The 22,663-nt window shown below is 56.7% G+C and overlaps 1 protein-coding gene across 5 annotated transcripts in view; it reads right to left on the reverse strand.

The window, feature by feature from the left end:
- TCF7 (transcription factor 7) overlaps nt 1-22,663 on the reverse strand; it is a 32,744-nt gene continuing 10,081 nt past the window's right edge. The window contains exons 4-12 of one of the 5 annotated variants that reach the window (XM_046000115.1): nt 9,355-9,466; nt 8,466-8,556; nt 6,905-6,997; nt 5,288-5,407; nt 4,576-4,738; nt 4,382-4,489; nt 3,813-3,861; nt 2,652-2,724; nt 1-1,440 (exon numbers count right to left, since the gene is read on the reverse strand). In XM_046000115.1, the coding sequence (XP_045856071.1) occupies nt 1,437-1,440; nt 2,652-2,724; nt 3,813-3,861; nt 4,382-4,489; nt 4,576-4,738; nt 5,288-5,407; nt 6,905-6,997; nt 8,466-8,556; nt 9,355-9,466 (813 nt within the window). In that variant the 3' untranslated portion in view covers nt 1-1,436. The remainder of the gene's footprint in view (nt 1,441-2,651; nt 2,725-3,812; nt 3,862-4,381; nt 4,490-4,575; nt 4,739-5,287; nt 5,408-6,904; nt 6,998-8,465; nt 8,557-9,354; nt 9,467-22,663) is intronic. The other 4 variants (XM_046000118.1, XM_046000116.1, XM_046000114.1 and 1 more) reach the window with 4 other exon arrangements.

Below are 22,663 nucleotides of genomic sequence, written 5' to 3' on the forward strand. Positions count from 1 at the left end.
AAGGCTCAGGGTTGAAGCTTGGCTCAGAAATGGGTTAAAGTAGGCGAAAAGTGGGTTAAAGTGGTGAAAACCCACTGGCTACCACTAGAGGTTCTCTGGGCTCGTTGCTTTGATGGTGATGGTCCTTCCTGCAGGCCCATTAGGAAACTGAAGCTGACCTGTTTTGTGCTGGAAGGTAGGCACTGACTGTCACGAGGTCTGCCCTCTCTCTCAACTGCCCAAGAGCTGCCTAGACTGACACGGATAAGTAGGAAATGGAGCTGTGGCTGAGGGCTCTAGGAGGAGGGAGCGATGCACACCAGGTTTTGGGCCGTAATTTCTTTCAGCTGTTGAGTTCATCCAACCCAAGGCTTGGGACCTTGGTAATCAGAGCTTATGGCGAGGCTGAGTTTCTCTTGGAAACATTTCCAAGTAATTTGAACTAGAGCCAGGTACATCTCACTGCCCATACTTGCCTGATAAGGTAGTGTCAGGTTATTCCTGCTGCCTGTGGTGATAGGCCTAGATTTAACTGTTCCATTCCCTCCTCGTCTTGCAAGCTCTTGAGAACATGGCAAGAGGCTTCTTTCTGGTCCAGCTTAGGAATGATTACTCCTTTTCTGTCAAAAGGGCTTCTCCAGGCCCTTTTGCATAAGTATTGTCCTCTTGAGCACGTGGTTGTGACCATGCTCAGGTGTTGTTTCATAAACCAGCTCATTAGTCCATGAAGTGTCTGGTATGGGGAGGGTGTGGCAGTGGTGGGGCTGGGGAGGTGGAGGGTAGGGAAAGCAGCTGGGCTCAGTCCCACGCATCTAGGACATCTATAGCAGAAAAGCAGAGGAGGCGGCAGGGGGCATCTGGCCAGCAAGACAGTGGTAAAAGGGATAGATGCAGGCTGCTATAGGCACAAGGGATGCCCTTAATCAGACGACACAACACAGATCTGACTCCTGCCACTCGGAGCAGTTGGAATCGACGGCCCCAGGTTCAGGCAGAAGTTGTGCAGCCTTGGAAGTCTCCTGGGCCTGGTCCCTGAGAGGGAGGTAACAGGGCCCCTGGCCAGTTTCCGTGTGCTTTGGGGCTCTGTCGCTTCCTCTCAGAGGATGGGCCCCTGGAGGCAGCCAGGTGTCCTGTGCATGCCAGGCTGCTTGTCTCTGAGATTCCTCTCGTTGCACCTGTGTACTCTGCAGGGCGCTGGGGAGGGCCTGGAGGGGTCCAGGGGGCTGGGAGGCTGAGAGCCGCCGAGAGCCCTGGTGATGTAGGTGCCGGCTCCGCAGGACTAGCAAGCAGTTCTGTGGGGAGGTGGGGCAGCAGGAGGTATGAGGGCGAGTCCTGGGGGGCTGGGGACCCGGGGCAGCCTACAGCACTGTCATCGGAAGGAACGGGGCTGGGGCAGCGGCCTTCTCCGGGTAAGTACCGAATGCATTTCTTTTTCCTCCTAGGAATAGTGAAGAGAGTTATCTGTAAACAGAGGGTGAATTCATAGTCATACACCACAACCAGAAAATGCTGTCCTCGCCCAGGCCTAGCTGACCTCTTGTCCCCTCTCCCCAGGACTTGGGTGATGTGCCTGTGCCTTCAAACCTAGCATTGCAGTTCTGCTGGGCCTGGCCCAAACCTGGAACAGGTGTAGTACCCAGCACAGCCACAGGGTGGCACAGGAACCTCTTGTGGGCTGGCCCTGGGGGCTGCCTTCTGTCTTACCCGGAAAATGATCTCCTAGTTTGGGCCTTGGAGCCTCTGCTTCACATGTTTGTGGGACTCAGATCTGCATTAAGGCAAAGGGCTGCAATGCTTGTGGATTCTTGGGTGGTGCTCAGAATACCACAAATACGCTCCCAGTGTGTGTACATACATACACGTCTGTACTACCCGAATTCCTCTTTGCCCTTGGAGAGGGAGCATGGTGGGCACTCTGAGGGACTGGCAGTACTCCTTAGAGTCTGTGAATGTAACGCCTGGAGTAAGTTCAGCCCTACCACACCTGGCCTCAGCTTCAACCAGGCAAACTTCAGTCACTTGGTGTAGGTATGTATACCTTCTTTCACGTACACGTTTCTCTACTGTGTGGGGAAACACATGGGTTTAGTGCCACAGAGCCCAAGTACGACCCTTTTGCTAGGATAGCCCAGGGATACCCCCTCCTTCCTCTCTCCCTACCTCTACAGTCCCCTTGTCTCCAGTACAAGGTGAAGTACATGACTACTTGGCATCCAGGTTGTTCTCTACTGCAGTCACCTTGGTGTGGTGTGTGTGTGTGTGTGTGTGTTTTCCCCCAGTTTTTTTAGATTTAAGGGTTCAGGAATCCTAACTTGAAGAAGTGAGGGAACTGGTAGAGTTCTAGGTGAATTCTAGGCCTGGTAGCCAGGGGCTCAGGCCACTGATTGGGGTACATGAGATTGGCCTGCTGAGGATCTGCTAACCCTAGTCAGCATTAGGCCATCATTAACAGAGGACCCTGGGCAACAGGCACCAGAACTACCTTCTTGAGTCTGCCTGCCTTTTCTAGAACATTCTTTCTCCACCTCATTCTTAGGAGACATGGGTTCCCCAATCTGTGGGTATGCTATGGGACTGGGGGACCCAAGGAGGGCTACAGGCCCAGCAGAACATGTACAGAGTCAGGGAAGCAGCTTGAAGCAAAGGGAGGATGGTGGTGGGGACAAACCCACCTGCACGGACCACACCAATCCGTCTGCTGGTTGAGGCCAAAGCGAGCACGGCATTTCTTAGGCGAGCCAGGGTCTGCTCACAGCCATGCCAGAGGGGCAGAGCAGGGCAGAGGGCGAGCAGGCAGGCAGCAGGGCAGAGCAGGGCCCAGAAAGAAGACGTAACATCAGTGTCAGCCAGTCACAGATACCCCATAGGCCCCATAGGCAGAGGGCCTCTCCATGGCACAGCCAGCCCCCATGGGAGCCCCAGGACCCAGAGCCAGGTTATCAGGAAAGGTGGGCACCTAGCTAGGCAGGAGAGGCAGTGGGAAGAACAGTGGAGGGAGGGAGGGGAACCCTATCAGGTTAGCTCCTCTTTCTGGTTGCAGCATGGGAGCTATGGAAGAGGAGCCCGAGGGAGGCCCTGAGAGCTGCCCACCCCACACATCTCCCTATCCACGTTATCCAGTTTTTCTTCCTTTTTGCCAGTGCCCACTCTGCCTAACCCCTGCCCCCCACAAGGCGTTTAAGCTGTAGCTTAAACCAGGTGGACGGTAAAGCCCATACCTCAGAAAAAGGGCTGAGGATTCTACCCTGCCTCGGTCCTAGCCTTGAGCTTCCCTGTGTGGGAGCAGCATAGCTTGAGACAGTCGTGGATGTGGAGTCTGAATTCGACTATCAGACTTAGGGCATGAATTCACCCATGGGAAGGAGACTTGAAGCAATGTGTGGCTTCCTTGAGTCCTCCATACAGAGCACTCTGCACTGTCAAAATAAATGGATCGGGTGCTGGTGACCGAGTAACAGCCAGGCACCAACCAGCAGGCAGTGGGACTTCTGGGCCTAGGCAGGGCTGCACCTCCACCCCCACAGCCTGCGTGCAATTCTGCGCGCAGGTCACAGCAGAACCACAGGCTCAGTTTCTGTGGCAGAGGCTAGCTGGGAGCAGGGCTTGCAAAGGTGGGAGGGTGCAGTAGGGCAATACACCAGTGTTACACTGTTACAGGGACTTCGTATAGCTGTTCCTCACATGCTGGATCGGACTTGTGAGGAGTGGGCCTTGTTTTCCAGAGGGCCTAAAGGTCTGTGGCTGAATGTTCTGCCCCTCCCTCTGGGCCAGAGCAGGGTGCTCATGAAATGCACACTTGGAGAGCAGTCTCCACTGCTGAGAGGAGGCCTCACCTGTGTTGGATTCCTGGTGCTTTTCTCGAGACCGCCTTTTCTTCTTCCCCTGCAGAGAACAGAGGGATGGATTCTGCTCAGATCTGGGAAGTGGTCCCTTGATAACTCCAATGAGTGAGTGGTTGGGAAACCTGCAGCCTAACCTGGCTGTTGCTGAAATTCTTGGGTACAGAGTTCCCTCCTCCCGAGGTGGCCTGGCATTTCTTGGTGGCAGTTTTTGCCAGGGTACCAAGGTGCAGAGGATGGCACAGAGGCTCCTCCTCCCTTTCCCATGCTGGTCTCCCTTCTGAATGGAGAAGACAACTTACAAGGAGGGTCCCTTCCTCTCCATCTGCCTATATGGCCAAACACCAGGCAACAGTCCTGTGGGGAGAGTGCATCCCAGGGGAAAAGAGGACATGGGCCTACCTTCAGGGGCAGCTTCCCTTGCTTAGCTCTCTTCAGACTAGCCACATGAGGCCTTGGGCCCTTCACTCCACCACCTGCCCTCCTTAACTCTGCCTTTAGGACAGTGGTCTGGGGCATGGCATCTTGAAGGTTCCCCTCCCCTTCCCTCACTGGCCACTCACATAATTGTCCCGCGCTGACCAGCCTGGGTACAGCTGCATGTGCAGCTGCCTCTCCTTTCGGGCCAGCTCATAATACTTGGCTTGCTCTTCCCGAGACAGTGCATGCCACTGCAGTGGGGAAGAAGGGGTAGATGGAGCGTATCAAGGAATCAGTCAGGGGCCACCCGTACCAGCCCACCTGCCCGTGGCCTCACCCTTCGGCCCAAGATCTGGTTGATGGCAGCACTCTCCTTGAGTGTGCACTCTGCAATGACCTTGGCTCTCATCTCCTTCATGTACAGCATGAAGGCATTGAGGGGCTTCTTGATGGTTGGCTTCTTGGCCTCCTTCTCCACCTTGGATTCTGCCTGCGTCTTCCTAAGGAGTACAAGTCCAAATGTCCAAATCACTCAGGAGCCCCCCAGTGTCCACCTAATGCTGCTGCCTTTTTCTAGTTTGTGTGTAAGTGCATGGAAACTAGGGTTTCGTAAATGGTATCTTTTTTAGTTGCTCCAAAATGGATGATCAGAACTATGTAACTCTTCCTTACAGGAATGCTAGCTAAGAGAAACATGTTCTCAGCCCCTCCCCTGTTGGCTCAAACCAAATCTTTGTTCCCCACCTTAGCCATTCCCTCCTGCTTCTAAGGAGTGTAGGACTCTTGCTATTGAGGTTGTGAGTTCACGCCCCACACTGGATGAAGAGATTGCTTAAATAAATAAACTTAAAAAAACAAAACATTGGTCATTCAGTGGCGAGAACAACAAGATGGCTTGATCAGAGGCCGCCCCTAACAGCCCCTGGAGCTTCTAGGCAGCAGATATAGAATCTGTGGGAAGAATGTGTTTCTGGCTGATGAATGGATGGGCTCCTGCGTCTGCTAGCTTGTTCCCCTCCTTCCTCCACACTGGGCACCTTCTCACTCACAGGCTGCGGTCATAGGGCTGCAGTTCCTGCTTCCCTGAGGGAGGTACGATGGCCGGGTGGGGGATGGCTGCAGGGTGACCAGGTACACCAGAGCCCAGCATCAGGGATGGGTGGGTGAACCTAAAGGCAGAAGGAGAGTTAACACCGAGGCAGGAATGTATGGGCCAGACCTTGGACGTCTGGAGGCCCCTGTACAGTACACAAAGATGGGGGCACACCCCACCCCCACTGGCTTGCACACAGGTACACAGATACATACAAACACCTGTTCCCAACAGATCACACAGACACACTGCATAAATCTGCATGCATGTCATTTAGGGGGCTATGAAGTCAGTCCTGAATAGCTTGGAATCTGTCCCCTTAACCTTACACTGTCACCAGTTCAGCCTCCTGAGTCTGTGACTGCCCTGGGAGTCCCCTTCCTCTCCTGCTTGAACCCTCCAGGCCTCTCTCCCCACAACACTCTGAGGGACTTTTAAACAACTGAGTGCTCTTGGCCACTCCTGCTGAAATTCCCCCATAGCCCACAGAATAAAACCCAGGATCCTCCACGGGACCTGCCCTACCCTGCATGAACACCCCCACTGACACAATCTGCTCCATCTATTCCCATTTTTTTTTTTTTTAAAGATTTCATTTATTTGACAGAGACATCACAAGTAGGCAGAGAGGCAGACAGAGACAGAGGGAAGCAGGCTCCCTGCTGAGCAGAGAGCCCAATGCGGGACTCGATCCCAGGACCCTGGGATCATGACCTGAGCCGAAGGCAGAGGCTTAACTCACTGAGCCACCCAGGTGCCCATTTTCCCCACTTCTTCATCACTTTACAGCTCTCGTCATCCCGAACCAGTGCTGTTCCCCTTGGCTTCTTTACTCAGGACATGTGACTCTGAAGAAGCTCTCCCTGTCCATGCCCCTGCCCTGGCTAGGGTCTGATTAGGATTATCCCATCACCCAGAAAGCCCATTTGACTATTAGTGCTCTGTCCATACCTCCCACCCTGGGCTGTGAACTCTAGTAGGGCTGGACATGTCTGCTGAGTTAACTTGTTCCGTCCCTGGCTTGGGTCGGTCACTGAAGGAGTGAGTGCAATGAAGGGACTCGTATATATACACACACCTGTCACTTTGATTTTCTGCTCTTCCGTGGAAACCACAGTGCCCTTGCTCCTTTCTCTGAGCAGGGAGCCCCTAAGGGTCCAAGGTTGGAGACACATGGAAAAGGTGGTGCCTCAGCTTGGGCAGAGCTCATGGGATGCCCAGGAGTGTGCTGGACCTGCCCTCCAGCAAGGAGGTACAGGAGAGGTGAGTGCACACACACCTGCACTTGGGCGGACTCAGGCATGCACAGAGGCAGGAGCACAAGCACATGTGTGCAGGCACTGTCCCCAGCTGCTCAAGGGCACTTGGCTGTACAGTATGGCCTAGGCTTACGCCTCTTGCTCTCCCACTGGCTTCATTCTCAGGCACAGAGCAGCAGGGGCTGCAGAATGACAGACGGACGGATGGACAGACAACTAGCACAGGGCAAGCACTGGCCTGGGCATGGCCTCGTGTGGGCACTGAAGCCTGGGCAACAGGAAGCAGGAGCCTGGCTGCAGGGTATGGGACTCACCTGGGGTAGGGGGCGCCAGGGGCTGCAGTGGGGGCGGGGAAGTGCTGTCTATATCCGCAGGAAGGGGACAAGGGGTAGAGAGGAGGGCTGGGCCTGTGGTTGGGAGAGACAGCTGTTAGCAGTCCGGCTACTGGCCAGATGTGGGGACAGACTTCCCCACAGTGCTTGGGCCTGACCCATGGTAGGCAGGGAATGGGTCTCTGCTAGGACTCTTCCAGTGTATGTACTGGGCATCTGCCACCAGAGGGCAACCCGTGCTGCTCCTGTTTTCCTCTACACACTTGTACTGGCGCCTAAGGGGCAGAAATGACAGCATTCTCCCAGGATCCAGCTCGGGAGCCGCGCCCCCCTCCGGGCCCCCCAACTCATCTCCAGCCTTATTTCCTGATCAATACAGGGCTGACATCTGCCTTAGGGCTTCTGCATCCATTGTTAAAATGACTGGATTATTTGCCCCTCTTTGGATTCCTGGTCTCCCTTCAGGCCTTGCTTGGCTAATGTGGCCTTCTCTCCTGAAAGCCCTTGAAATGCTGAGCTGGATGAGGCACCCCTCTGGGATCTTACAGCCCCCAGTGAAAGCACTGCTAACACTGCCCTGTAACTGTTGGGGGTCTGGCCTGGGTAGCACACTAGGGTGATCAGGTGCTGAGAGGGCAGGGGCCTGAGGTCGGCCAACCCTGCCTGGCCAACTTCAATCCTGGGGTATTCATAGGTGGAGTCCTGATTGGTATTCAGAGGGGAGCACTTTCTGAGGAGAATCTGGAAACGGAGTGAGAGCTGAACATGTGTAGAGAGCACATGGAAGAGGGCAGGCAGGCAGGTGTCAGGTTGGGCCTCCGGCCTTCCCTTCCTTCCTGGGAAACCATGCTTTCCTGCTGTTGGGTGACTGCCCCAGCCCAGAGAGGCTGCAGACCTGTCCACATCACACTGTGGTTCACGAGCAAAGGGCCAACCAGCCTGCTGAAGACTCAGCTCCAGCTGAAGACGGGCCCTTAGGCCCACAGTTGGGCCTGCTGACTTAAGGTTCAGGCTGGCTTTTGCTGGCCCAGCCTTTACAGACTCCAAGGCTCTCTAAGCAGCTGGCCAGAGGCTTGGGCTCAAGTAGGCACCAGAGGGGGCACAGAGAACTGCTCTTCAGGGAGCTCAGCCAAGGGACCAGTTGGCAGGAGGTCCTGAGGTAAGTAGAATATATCCCTTTGCCTACCACGTGGCTGAAAGGTAAAAGCCTGTCTCATGGCCATTCATATTGTCATTGTCCCCTCCCTGCCCAGGCAGGTCTCCCTTTTCTTCCTTACCTACTCTTACAACCCTGGGCAGCTCGGTGTCCCCCACCCCACGCCACTTAAGGCAGAGTTCAAGTGTGGCATGACCAAGACCAGAAGTTAAGGGGAGTGCACTGGGCCATCTGGGAAATGGACAGAACTTCTGGCCAGCCCCTGGTACCCACACAGAGCTGGCAGCAGAGTGCTGGCAGAACAGGATGGAGGGAGGAGGTAAATGACAGGGCAAGTATGGGTCTCACCAGCGCAAAGTGCCCTCTTCCCACCGGGCCCACACTCACCAGCTCACAGTGTGGGGGAGTTGTCCCATGCTGCCTGAGGTCAAAGAGTAGAAGCCAGAGAGGTCGGGGGTCTGCAGAGGCCTGTGAACTCCTACAGTGGAAAGGGGCTGAGTGAGTGATCTAGCCTGACCTGGAAGCTACTTCTGCTAGTTACTGCATCCTAGAGCTGCCGGTGGGGCCTCTAAGATCTACCTCCATTTGCTACAGGACCAGACATACTGGTTTGTTCAGGACTATGCCAGTGTGATGACAGTGCTCCGTTTACAGGGCAGAGAGGCTGGTGACTACCCTTAAGGACACTGGCTGGCCAGGGGAAGAGGTGGAGTCATTCATAAGTGGGAAGGCCAGGCCTCACCGTGCCCTGGTCCACTGCTGGTCTTCACCTGGGGCCTCTCCACTGGGGACTCTGGTCTGGCTTTGTGTGCAGGAGGCAGGCCCCTGGCCTGGGCAGCCTGGGATCCACCCGCCCCCTCTGCCTCCCCAGGGTTGAGTCAGCACGTTTCCCACAGCCGACAATGGCTGATTTCAGAATGACTTTCCCTGAGGCTGAGGTGAATCAGCCATCACAACCACCACTTTCCATTTTCTCACTGGGGGGAGGGAAAGATACAAGTTTTACTGTCCTGAGCTTTACACAAATGCCTGCTCCCACATCCTGGCATTGGGAGGCCACTCGGGATTAGGCTCCTACCTGAAGCCTTCCAAGTCTGACCTGGCACCACCTGCCCTCAGGCTCCCCATCCATCTTTCTCATGTTTTCTTTGGGCTTTGAGTTTGTCCAGTCCCAAGCCGTCCAGTTGTAAACAGGGCCTAGCCCCTGGACTCAGAAGCTGAGGACTTGGCCCCAGGCTCAGGGGCTGTCAGGTCCCTCCCCTTCCCAGATCCGTACCTTGTTTCTGGCTGATGTCGGCTGGTGCAGGTGTAGGGTGTGGGCTGCTGAAATGTTCATAGAGAGGAGAGAGTTGTGGGACGCTGTGGGCTGGCTGACTGGCCTTGTTGTGCTGAAAAATGAGTGGGGGGGGGGGCGGTGTGAATGTGGGGAGACCCAAAGGAGGAAGGCCCAGGGCTGGGGGCATACATATAGACAGAGCCTCTTTTAGCTGTGCGGGTAGCCCAAATGTCAAAGGAAAGTGGGGGTGGTTAAAACCACAGGCCTCGAGGAGGGGGCACCACTCAAGTCGTGCTATGTCCAGTGGCTCTGCCTACGGCCCCCAGGCTTTGCTCAAGCAGCCCTCCCACCTAGAGAGTCTCTTGGTTTCTGCACTCAGTTCCAGGAGGCACATCTCCCCTGTCCAGGAAATTCTTTCTCCCTCTGGGTCTGAGGCAGTCTTCCCCCATCCCCCAACCACTTCTTCCTCCCCTGGTTTCTCTGAGGCCCTGTGGCTTGTCTGGGGGCTGCTCATGGCCTCCAGTCTGACATCAGGTAATGGTCTCAAGACCTGGCTTACCCCAGGACAGCTAAGAGTTTTCTTTCTTCCTCTTCCAGCCCTCAGACTCGGGGTTCTGAGTCTGACCCACTATTTCACCTCAGGCTTAACAGGATTTGTGGGCACAAGAAAGGCTTCCATCAACCCTTTAACTCAGAGCAGGTGGGCTAGGTAGAGCCAAGGCTTCCTCCAGGGCCAGCCCACCCAGCCCCCACATTTCCTGTTTCTTCAGCAACACAAGACTCTTACTTTTCACACTAGTCACATGGATCTGTCATGAGATGACTCACACTGGGAAGGGGGCTCCCCATGCGAACCCAGCCACAGGGAGGTGCTGCTTGGGGCCAAGGCACAGCTCTTCATCTCCCCAGCGCACACCTGCACAAGCCAGGATCCTGGAAACATCATCTACCACTGAGGCTCAGCTTCCACTTGGAAAGTTCACCCATGGGGATTCTGCTGGCTAGGAGCACAGATAAGTGACTTTTGACTCATGGCACAGAAGAAACACAGGGATATCTTGGAGCAGGAGAGTAGTGAGAGGTTGTGGCCTGGGCTCCTTCCCACTCTGTGGGTGCAATTTCCCACTGGGTGAATTCAGCCAGACTCGCCAACACTTCTGGGCTTCAGTTTCCTCTCTTATGTAATGGATGTTCATGGTCCCTTCATCACCAGGTCTGGGGAAGCTTAGGGGAGCTCATGGGGAGGAGGCCTGGCACAGGTCTCCCCGCACCCAGATTAGCTGTTTCGCATCCAGGGTGAGGCGAGAGGGGAGGCCAGGTATGAACTGCACCCTAGCCAAGATGTGAGGCTTCCAAGTAGACACAGGCTCACACACCCACCGGCAGCAGCCCTGGCTGCCCTCTCCCCCACACTCCTGCCTTCAGGAGAGCTTGTGGCTGGGCTCCCAGCTCGGGGCTCGGGGTAGGTGCTGACACTGCCACCTCTGTGGTCCCCTGCTCGTTCATCTGCCCACTGGGAAAAGCCTCACATCCCAGGGCTCATCAGCCTGCCTTCTGTCCTCGGGCACATGGGTTGATGTCCCAACAGCGGTGGCACCACAGACCCGAGGGAGCACCTCTAACTAGAGCCCTCTCTTGGCTTCCTGGGGCAGCTCCAGGAGGGTTCTCCACTGTGAACCTGAGGAGGAGCTGGCTGGCCTGTTCAGATCCTGCTTCTCATGTGTGTGGCCTGCAAGGACTGACCACAGTATCTGAGCATCGGTTTCCTTGGCAAATGGAGAGGATCACAGGGTTGTTGTGAGGGTAAAGCCACACAGTACCCAAGAGCTCAGTTCCTCAGGTGCTGTGTCACGAGGAACATGCAGGAAGCCCCTCACATGCACAGAGGAAATGCTCCTCACTGTCCTTCCCTGGCCCTGCGGTGCTGACCTCTCATGGGCCAGTTTTGGTCTGAATTTGCCAGAGGGGATTTGCCTATGGATGGAAGACCCATCTGACAGCCCACCAGCAACCTCAGCCCTGGAGGCCGAGGACTGGGTTGTGGTGTCTCCAGGCCTTGGGTGCAGTGACTTTCCCGTTGCTGTTCTAAGGCAAGGCTTTCTGAGCAAGCTGGGAGGCTCATGCCACACACAGGCTTTCTTTATCTGCAGCACTGACCCCGGACACAACTAGGACAGCGCGCGCATGTAGGAATGAAGCAGAGAATGCAGGCTCCTCAGGCTTGCTGGCAAGGGCTGGCAAGAGAGAAGAGGAAGTGGGCTGGGGCAGCTATGGGCTGTGAGGACACCTGTGGAATCCTTCCTGTACTGAGTGCCTGCCACATGCCAGGCACTGTGCCAAGCTCTCCGAGGGCCCAACTGCATTCCCACCAGGGGACCCACGGGCTGCTACTTCTCCCGGCTCTAAGTCCTCCCTCAGCCACCAGCTTAGGTCTCGCTCCCCTTTGCTGCAAAACGCAGCAGAAGCCCTCCCCATCCTCGGCTCCTATTCTTAATTCTCAGGCTCCCTTTCAGCCTAGCCATCCCTTGGCACCGTCACTTCACCAGACAGCTCCTGTCAAGGTCCCCGGCATCTCCCACACTGCTGAACTCAGTGCTCAGTCTTCCTTTCACGTGACCTCTCAACAGGACCGAACACAACTCATTTCTCCCTCCTCCTCAAAAGTTTCTTCGCTTGGCTTCCAGAATGCCACACTCATCTGATTTGCCTCCAAGCTCATAGGCCACTTCTCTGTCAGCCTGCTTTCTGGCTACTCATCTTCCTGACCTAACCCAAGATGGGCCCTTGGCTTTCCATTTCCCCCTCACTCCCAGAGTGCTCTCATCCAGGGTCACAGCTTTCCATGTCTTCATCTGATGACTGACATTCCGATCTCAGCCCCTGCTTCCTCTAGGAAACTCCACTCCCCAAACGCCTACTCACCACCTCTACCGGGAAATCTGAAATGCTGCCCAAACTTAGTATGTCCAATGCAGAGCCTCTGGTTTTCTGCCCAAAATGCTGTTCTCCCTCTTCATCAGTTAATGGCAACTCCCTCCTTCCAGTTGCTCAGATACCTTGGAGTATATCCTTGACTCTCTCACATCCCATCTCCAATCTGTCAGGCCATATGACTGGCTCTACTTCAAAATAATCTAGAGTCTGCCTCTTCCTCCTCCCTGTCCCCAACTCAGTCCAAACCATAGTCACTTCTCACCTGGATGACTCCAGTGGCCTCCTGTCCCTCCACCAATCCTCCATCCAGCAACCATGTAAATCAGATCACAGCACTCCTGTGCCTAGAGCTGCCAATGCACTTGGAAAACCTACAAAGCACTGTAGGTGCCCACTGCCTCCCTCTCTTCCCGGCTCACGCCCAGCATTTCCCATGTGCGCTTCAGCCTCCAGCCTCCTCCTCAAGTTGGTCTAGTGATCACTTTCCGGTGTGCCACAAGGTAAAGTGGGCTAGGGAGCCTAGCTCAAAGGCTCTCTGACATTTATATTAACCTTCTCATTATAGGATCCTGGGGCCAGTATGCCCCTTGAATAATGACAATGAGAAAATCAGCCTCGATTACCTCACTGATCACACATGCAAAAATTCTGCCTTCAAATTTGGGGGAGCAGTGGCTGAGGGAGGGCCTGGGAAGCTTCCTAGACGCCTCTGGGGACTTTTTATCCTGATAGGGCCCCAAGACAGTGGTAGCCAGACATCATCAACCCTGACCAGGCCTTGTGACAGACAGGGCCACAGCCTCAGGGCCCATTCTCTTAAGAACCTGGGATTCTGATGGAAGGCATTCCACCATTCGCCACCGAAGGGCACAAACGCCTGGAGCTCTGGCCCAGTAGGTGGAATGAACACCCTCCACAGGTCCCTCTGGCCCAGGGGCTTTTGAATGTAAGCTCCTGCTTCAGAGAAGGCCTTGCTATCTAGGCCCTGACTCTGGCTCTTGGGCCCCCCAGAACTGTAAGCTTGGCTGGTGGAGTGGGACCCATGAAAGGAAGTCTTAGAACCAGAGTCTGGGGTCCAAGTGCCAGCTTCAGGAAGACAGTCCCAGAGTCCCACTCTCCCAGGAAGTGGGCAGGGTAGGTTTGCTCCAAGGGAGGGAGAGGATGGCCCCACCCCCATCTCTGGGGAGGGCTAGCTTTGGCCAGGAAACCACAAAGAGGCGTCTCACCTGATGGAGGACCACAGCTGACTGTCCTAGGCCAGGCTGGCTAAGGCCCAAGATGCAGCACAGCCAGGCCTCGGAAACCCCCGAATCCAGCTCAGCCTACAGCCTGTGGCCTGGGATGCATGTGTGGAACAGGTATTGAGTCAGGGGTGGGAGGTAGGAGGCACTGCCCAATGGTCAGAGGGTTCATCCTGTCCACCAACCTTCACTGGGAACTGGGGAAAGCCTCTAATTAAACAGGAGTCTGCGCCAAACCATAGGGGGCAGGGGTGGGGCAAAGAGCCTGCCATCTGCTGGAGGCCATGGGGTGGCCAGAGCAGGGCACTGGCCAGTCCTTGCCACGTTGATGCAGGCTGCCCCTCCGCCTCACTCCCCAGCCCCCTCATGTCTGTGTTGGTAGCCAGGGGGAACCATCTGGCGTAGGGCCCAGTGCCCCATACCCCCTTCAGCCAGTGGAACGTCCCGCTCCATGGCCTCAGCACAAGGCTGTCCCAGGGCCAGGTCGCCCAGACAAGGTGGGGTTGCCTGGGGCCTGGCATGTGTATGGGGAGCCCTATGATTGGAGCTGCCCCCTCTCCTCCCTCTGATACTGACTGCCCAGACTTCACAAGAAGGGGGCAGGCCTGGGCGGACTCTTCCCACCAGGCCCTGAGTGTATGGGACGGCACAAGCTCACCTCTCTCACCTGCGGGCAGAGCGCCAAGCATGGAGCAGCCCCCTCAGTATCGCCATTCACAGCGTGATGCAATGCCTACACAAAAGACTCAACAGCAGCCCAGACTCCTTGTTCAGGACTTTGCCTCTGCCAGCACACCCCCACTGCATACTCTATCACACGCACACGCACGATAGGTCCAGGACTCGGAGACCCTGGGGCTGGGAGGCCGGGTCTGCCACAGCCTGAGCAGAAGCCATCCTTCCTGCTGGCGTGTGGCTTTTCCTGCTCGGCACCCTTCCGACTCAAAATCCAGTGTCCCATAGGTGGTCATCATCTCTGGGACACGTTCATTAGCCCATGGCTGGAAATTCCTTACTGTGCTGCCTCAGCATTGCTCCTCTTGTTCAGGAGCCTGGAGCTGGGAGGGGGGTCCAAAGGCAGGGTGGGACAGGAGGTGGTGGAAATAAGGGACTCCGGGGCAGGTCTCCTCTGCTCTGAGGTTGAGCTGGGGCCTGGCTGGGCTGCCCTCCCTCACCCCTTCGCCCCCCTACTTCCTGCAGGCTCAGGTGAAAAATAAACACAGTCGGCATTTTCCCTGCAGACCGCAGCGGTCTGCTCACAGGCCGCGTGCACCCTGAGAGCCCTTGCCACCGCCAGCAGAGAAAACTCCCTCGCCTCTGACGGTTGACTCTGAAAACCCCCAAACGCTTGAGCCCCACAACACTTTCCCAGTGAAGAAAGTTGCTGCTTCCTCTGGCCTCACGCGTGGGGGTGGGGAGTGCGTGAGGCCTGACCAGGCCTCCCAAGCCGGCCTCCCTGTGGCAGGGACTGTGCCAGGACACATGCCCCCCACACCCTACCCACAGATTCTCCGTTGATCACTACCAGCAAACACGGGCAGTCAGCTCGTATCACGGAGCGCCTGGGTGCCAGGCCAAACAGATGTTTCGGGCTGAGGGAAAAGCATTTCCTAATGGTAAGTGGGCGGCCACCATGTGGCAGGCAGAGTTCTGAGAGCCCGCCAGAGTGTACCTCCTGTGCTCAACAACGGGCATAAATACTCTCTCCATCTGACAGAAGAAGAAACTGAGGCACGCAGAGGCTGTACAGCTTGCCTGAGATCCTACAGTAAGTGGCACAGCTGTGTCGCTGCACACCGTACAACAGAGGCCTGCGGTTCCCAGGGACGGACCCGGGGTGGGTAGGGGGGCAGGGTAGGGGGCCCCAGCCCACCCGGCTCCCTTCTCCTGGCTGCTTGCTCAGTTATCTGAGCCACTGCTTCCCTGACTCTAAAAAATGCGTTAGCGGGTTCTAGGGCCCCTGGGATCACAGTTCAGGCCACACCACCTGCCTGCGTGCCTACCTGCTAGGGCTGTTGGCACCATGAGCCCCTCTGATGGCAGGAGCTGGACCCGCCAAGGCCTCACTGCATGGGTACCCCCACTCATCCTGGAACAGCCACGCAGGCCTGCCCCTCTTCTGCCCAGGTACCTAGCTCTTCTCTGCCTCGGTGCCTTCGCCCACCCCCTCCTCTGTCCCCTCGTAATCTTCCATGCTTCCTCCTGCTCTCTACATGCGTTGCTGCTCATTCTCACCTCAATCTAAGGGTCCCTTCCTTGGAAAGGACTGTGACCTGGCTGGGGTCCCCCAAGGTAGCAGGCAGAACTGGCTTGTTAGTCATCTCCGCCTGTCTGGGTTCTGGACTTGGCACATCCACTAAGACTTGATGAACAAAAGGCCTCCAGAATCCCTGGTGCCCTAGAACCTCTGCCCGCCCCACCCCCCTCAAGTGTGCATGGAGCACACTTCAGCCCCCTTCTTCCCTGTGCTCCCAGTGCTGGAGCTGGAGGGACACCCGTGGGAATGAGCCCACGGGAGTGGCAGATCCACACCTCCAGCCTCGTGTTCCCTCTAGGGCAGAGGCTGACTAGACAGAGCGGTGGGCTACTGGTCCAGTTACTGTTGTCTCCCGGCAGGTGCATAGAGGGGACCGTGCATACTGGAGATACCCCAGGTGACAAGCTATTCGAGACCAGGCACGTGAGGCTCTGAGCTTGAGAAGACTGCCTGTTAGCCACGCAGCCAAGTCCTCTATCAGGTCCGTACTGGGGGCCCTTGATGGGCTCTCGGGGTCTTCGGTGATGCCAGATGGCCACACTGTCTCCCCCTCCCCACTCCAGCCACAGGGGCTGCTCATCCGTCTGCCTCAAGAACTCTTCCCCGACTTGGCCTGGCCAATTCCCACCCATCTCACAGGCGTCATCATAAATGAGGTTTCCCCGGGAAGCCCTTCCTCCCCTCCCTGTGTGAGCAGGGGTTCCCTGCTGTGGCCCCCAACCACAGCACTGACCCTACTGTGCTGAGGCGACTGTCCACTCCCGAGATCGGAGCTAGTACGCTTCACTGTTTCTGTTACCTCAGTTAAAGCTGGGTCCTCAAGGCTGGGGGGGGGGGTCTCTAGCTGGGCTGGGTGGGGGCTCCCAGCACGAGCCAGTGTTTGGGGAGGATGTGGCAGCACTGGACAGCACCCAGGCTTGAGCTGGGCACAAGATCACAGCAGTACTCGGGAGGCTGGGAAGAGCTGGGGCCACTGCTTTGGAGTCAGGGACCTTCTGTCTGACATCTGACACCCCATGCCGCCTCCTACCCCCGCCCCCAATCTCTTCCTGCCTGCAATATTTTGGCAGTCAGAATACCCAGAAAGTCTAAACCAAGGCTGCTGCTAGTTCATATGGAGCCTTTGTGCTAATTAGAAAAAGTACGTCTTCCTGTCGACAGACACCTGGGCCCACACGAGGGCATATGGCTTGGGGTGCATGAGTATAGGCTGGGCCTCAGCAACTTGGCCTGGCTCCCCTGCAAAGCCCCACACAGTGGCCATGCTCAGAAGTCCCCTCCACTTCTCACCTCTCTTCTCTGCCTTGCCAAGAGTCAGGCTCCATCCAGGGCTTGGCCCAGGCTCCATCCACTGTGGCCTTGGTCAGTTCCTGCTGGCTCCTCTCCTACCTCTAGGGCCCACCAGGGAGTCCCACAGGCCCCCCAGACCCGTGTCTGCAGCTAGGACCCACTGTCTAGCACCAGTGGTTTCCATGGAATCCAGTTAACTGCTGAGTGGGAAGCTCCCCAAGGCCTGGGACACTGAGGGTCAGTTTCCAAGAAGAAAGCAAGCCCCCCAGACCTTCCGAATGGGACTTGCCCACATATCAATGGGGCCTTGATGTGTGGGTCCCGGCAGACCCTACCTCCACAGGCAGACCCTAGCAGGGCCCGTGCTATTTTATCCCCAGCCCCCACTCAGGGCCCTGCTGCCCAGGACATGGTGCTCTCCAGAGGACAGCCCGAAAGCTCCCCGCCCACAGCGTGCCGGACGCCTTGTGCCAGACACCCACCACAGAGCATGGAGCCGTGGCCGTGTGGCTGGCCGAGCTGGAGGACTGGGGGATGGCTGGACCACACTCTTGGGGACCGGGAGGCTTTGGTCCCACCTGACAGCAGAGTACCGTTGCCATGGTTGCACAGAGCCCTGCCAGGTGCGTGTAGCCAGTCTACCAGCTGCCTGGTCTCAACATCAGATAACGGGGCCCTGCCACAGCAGAGGTGAGGACCAGAGTCCCTGCATGAGGCCTTGGCAAACCACAGGCCTGCTCTAGACCCAGCCTGGCCCCGAGGTTCCCTCTGAGCTAGCTGAACCTCGATGAGCTGAGTGGCCTGGCCCACAGCCTCCCGTGGTTTCTGTGCATTCGTTTACTTGTGTTTTCCTTCCTCCTCTTTGAGGTGAACGCCCCTCAGGACAGGATGTTTTTAGAGGAAAATAGACGCTTCCGGGAGCTGCTGCAGCCGAGCTGCTAGTTGATGCTACTGCCCCACGGTGTGGGGACTGTGCAGCTGCCCTGCCCTCCCCGCCCTGGCGGCCCAGGCAGTCCCCCTGCCAGCATCTCTCCCGCGCCCGGCTGCTCAGGAGCCCGCCATGGGCCAAGCAGGCCAGCACCTCCTCAGAGCTCAGCCCGCCTGTGGCCAGAGGGAAAGCAAGGCTCTGCAGTGAGGGACCTGGGGAAGTCCAGAAATTTTGCTCCCCTAGGACTAAAGCCAACAGGCTCTGTAGGAAAGGCAGGAAGAAAAGAGCAGAGACACAGAGTTAGAGACAGCAGCCCCCGCCAGAAACAGCCAGCGCCCGGCAGAGCTGCACTGCCAACCAGCATCTTCCCCCGGCACTTTGCAGCATGGGCAGACTTTGCAGACAGGGAAAGCGAAGCCCAGAGAGGCTCAACAACTTGCCCAAAGTCTCATGGCACGTAGAGACACATGTGGATTGGAATCCGGCCCCGTGGGGTTCCTGGCCAGAGATCGTCGTCACTCAGGGGCAGACCTCACAGACTGGCTGGGAGCAGGGCCAGCATGGAGACCACACATGTGAAACCCGGGGCTCCCAGATTCCTCTTCCCTCACTCTGAGTCTCCTCACTCAGACCTCCAGCCCACCAGGGACCCAGGATCCCTGACGCTACTGGTTAACACCCCGCTGAGAACCTTTCTTGTGTCACTCACTGACGAGCAGTGTGCCTCTGACCTTCAGCTAGCCTGCGTGAAGGGTGCCTTCACCCTGTCCTGGTAGGAGCAGACTCAGTTTCTCAGTCATCAACAACTAAAGGAAACGTGAGAGGTCCTTCTCCCCCAGGGTCTGGCCTGTGCTCACCCCTCCACACACAAGGAGGGCTATGGACAGCCGCTGGACACGGCAGTGGCTCTCACCTGGGCCTGTCTAGAAAGGCAAGCATGCTGCCTAGGACGGAGAGCCCAGAGAGCGTAGGCAGCACCTCGAAAGGCGGGGGGCTGACGGAACCCCAGGGTGGGTAGGGGAGGAGACTTAGAGATCTCAGCACTGCGTTCCTGCCCCTAACAGGAGCCAGCTTTGCTCTGAGGAGCAAAGACATGACGGGGGTCTCTGATTTGCTGTCTCTACCAGCCCCAGGAGGACAGTCCTGCCCTGGGGCCATGGCCAGAAAGCTCCCTTGGGTCTCACCCTTGTAGCTCCTGCCATTAGCTTCTGCCACCCTTGGGGCTCTGCCTGGACTGAGTCCAGCAGTTTATGCCAAAGGAAACAAGGGACAGGGCAGAAAGGAGCTGCTGCAGGCTTCACGACTCTCACCAAGCTCTTCAGGCTCACTACTCGCAGACCGAGGAGTGCAGGACTGCTTCACTGCCACAGGGGCCCTCGGAAGACAGAGCCCCTCACAAGGTTGAGTCAGGGGGTTCCAAAAACCATACAAGACAGCTCTTACAGATAGTCACCTGGTTAATAGTGTAAAAATATACGGGAGAGGGGGGAATACCAAATTCATTGGGAGGATGAGGAGTACAGAGGGAGGGGGTAGGGGGAGCCAAGAGGACCCAGCTAGGGCTATAAACCCCCCCCCTTTTTTCCCCCAAGAAGGAGTGGATAGGTATGTTGTCTAAGAGGCAAGGAAGCATGGTCGTAAGGGCAGGAAACATAGAAGCCTGGGTTCAAATCACTCCCCCAGCACTTAGAAGGTGTAGGTCCCCCCAAGCCTTGGGCTCCCCACCTGCATAATGGTCCTATCTCATGGGGTTGATGTTGGAATTAAATTAATAAAGAACAAAATAAAAGAAAGAAAAAAGACAAAAGCAAGCACGTCCCTAACCCAGGCTTTTCAGGAGAGCTGGACTTTGTGCCAGGCTGGGTCCACTGGCCCTTGATTTCCTTTGGACTTCTGCCTGATTGCTATCAGGCCAGACTGCCGAGCTCTTGACTGGACTTCAGTGACCAGAGCCAAGGGAATGGAGGCAGAAGAAGCCAGAAGAAATTGCTCTCGAAATGCCCCAGCAGGATGTGTCCATGGTGGGACGGGCGGGAGGCAACCCAGTGACAAGGGACAGGACACACCCATGTGCACGGACACCTCAGCTTCCTCAGTCAGGCTATCCCAGTGACTCAGGGCCTAGGACAACCTCCCACCCAACCCCACATCACATGGAGGAAGGCACCTACTCCAGAAAGGCCCGACCCTGAGTGCCAAGCTAAGCAAGGACAAGAGCCATAAAGCAAAGGGTCCATGAAAAGACAGTAAATTTCATCCTGCACGCTTTCGTCAGGCATCAGACCTGACTGACCTTAAATGTTATTTGGAAACATTTACCAGGGCAACATTTATTCTGGAAACCTTGGGCTCCTGCTTCCAACCATGAAACACAACCCCAACTTGTCAGATGTCCAAGGAGGAAAGTATCCTGCCCTGACCCAGGCCCAGGGCCATGAGGTCATGCCTGTGAGGGGCACTGATGGCCAAGTGTGTCCTTGGGGCCAGAGAACCCAGCTGGACCCAGCTCCCCAGCCCAGCGAGGGGGGGTTCCACTCCACGTTGAGGCCTGCAGTACCCCCATCTCCACACATTTGAGAACAAAGTGGCAGAGCACTGAGGAGCATGGTCCTGGGGGTAAAAGAGACCCGAGTCTAAGCCCCGACTCCTCCGGGTCCCAGCACGTCCTTCACCTTTCTGAGCCTCAGCTTCTCCATCTGGGAAATGAGAAAGCAGTAACAGTCACCACTTTCTCAGCTTCCTGTAAGGGCCTCCATACTGGGACCGAAAGTCCTGGGCACCAGCTAGCACTTGGGGAGTTCTTGATACACGGACTGCTAAAGCTGCCGTACTCCCTCAACCACGGTTTGCTGAGCACCTGCACTACGCCATGCCCTGTGCGGGGACTGAGAGGCCAGTGGGGGAGAGGACAGATGTGGCCTTGGCCCTGTAGGTCTTCTCCAGCCCTTTCTGACCCAAACCACCATCCCTGGAACCCCACCTCCACAGAGCCATCAACCCTCCTGGCGTTGGCAACCCCAGCTTCATGTGTCCCTACACCCTGCAGACTATGGTCATCCCTGAGCCCCACCCATGGGGCTACCCACCACAGCTGGGCGGCTCCCGCCTGCACAATGCTTCGAGCTGGCCAGTGAGCTGTGGGGTGGCTGCCGCAGCCTGGCACACACCAAGCAGCCGCCCTGCCCAGACCCCGGCTGGACCCAGCAGAGACCTCACTGCTGCCGCCACAAAGTTCTCTACAGGCTGTCTCTCAGCGTCCCTGAGGGCCCACCCACCCTCTGCCTGCCTGGCCACTGGGCCAGCCACAGAGCCATCTGATTTGAATGAAACTTCAAACTTAATGACTTTCATGCTGGTTATTTAAAACGCAATGTAATTTTCTTAAACACCCTATTATTTCCTTTGATAGCTACAAAGCTTCCCCCAATCCCATAAGCATGTTTATTTTTAGGGAAAAGAGTGGTTTACAGTTGGTCACAGAGACCATAGGGAGAGGGAACCCACAGAAAGCAGGGCAAAGAGTCAACTCCAGCAGCCTGGAGATCTGCAGCTGCCCTGCCTTCCTGCTGGGCCCGGCCCTCCGCCGACACTTTGGGGCCTGGGCCGGCCCCCACCCTTCTCACACCAGCACATCAGCCAGTGGCCCTCCTGTCCACCACCTGACAGTGGCCAATACTCCCCCTCCACAGGGGCCCCGTGTTCTCATCTGTAAGATGGTACCACTAGCTTCCCAGTGAGTGTCCCACAGACATTCCAGGCATGTATGGAGCCGGGAAAGGGGTCCTGGGGCCACCAACATAGCCCCAGCTGCCTCCCTCCTCCTTCCTCCAGACATTCTGCCCTGGGTAAAGCCTTGGGGCCTGAAGCTTTGACCAGCTGGATGAGATCTGTGCCCAAATAAAGTGGCCCCAGGCAGGGGCAGCCCACACTGGGAGGGTGGGTGGGTGTGGCCCTGCCAGTCAGGGCTCCCTGTCAAAGGAGGTGGCCTGCTGGTGGGTGTGTGTGCAGAGGTCAGCTGAGCCCCACCAATGCGGGGCGTCCTCTGGGAGTGGCTATTTTTAGACCCTAGGCTTTCATGTGGCCAAATGATGTGGAGTTTACAAAGCATCAGTAATGCGTTTCAGATGGCGGCCCAGCAGACCAGGAGGCTGGGTCTCTACCCCAGAGCCAGGTCAGAGTTAGTCAGAATGCCCTCAGCCTGGACTCCCATTACCTGTTCCTCTCCTCCTCCCATCTTCCTTGCCTGATGGGGAGGCTGGCCTGGAGCAGTCCTGACAAGGCCAGCAAGCATCCCCTGAGGCCCACCTGAGTGGCAGGTGTCTCCAGCCCACACTTCTTTGAACCTCAGAAATCCTTCCTGGCCAGGGAACCCCACTCCCAATTTAGCGAAGGAAACTGAGACCTAGAAAGGTTAACAAATTTGCTTAAGATCACACAGCCAGGAGGGAAGGAGGCCCTATCCTCTGGCTTCCTGCCCTCAGGGGCAAACTGGGCTTTCTGGGAGGGGGAAGTGTGCCAAACCTAGGTAGGCCAGCCCACACATGGTGGGGAGGGGCAGCCCTAACTGCCAATCCCCAAAGCCCACTCTTCCTGGGGTGGGCCATGTCCTGCCTACCCGTGCCTTAGCCATGCATTCATCATTGAGAAGCAGACAGTGTG

Source organism: Meles meles, chromosome 3 (assembly GCF_922984935.1).
Source record: "Meles meles chromosome 3, mMelMel3.1 paternal haplotype, whole genome shotgun sequence".
Lineage (NCBI taxonomy): Eukaryota > Metazoa > Chordata > Mammalia > Carnivora > Mustelidae > Meles > Meles meles.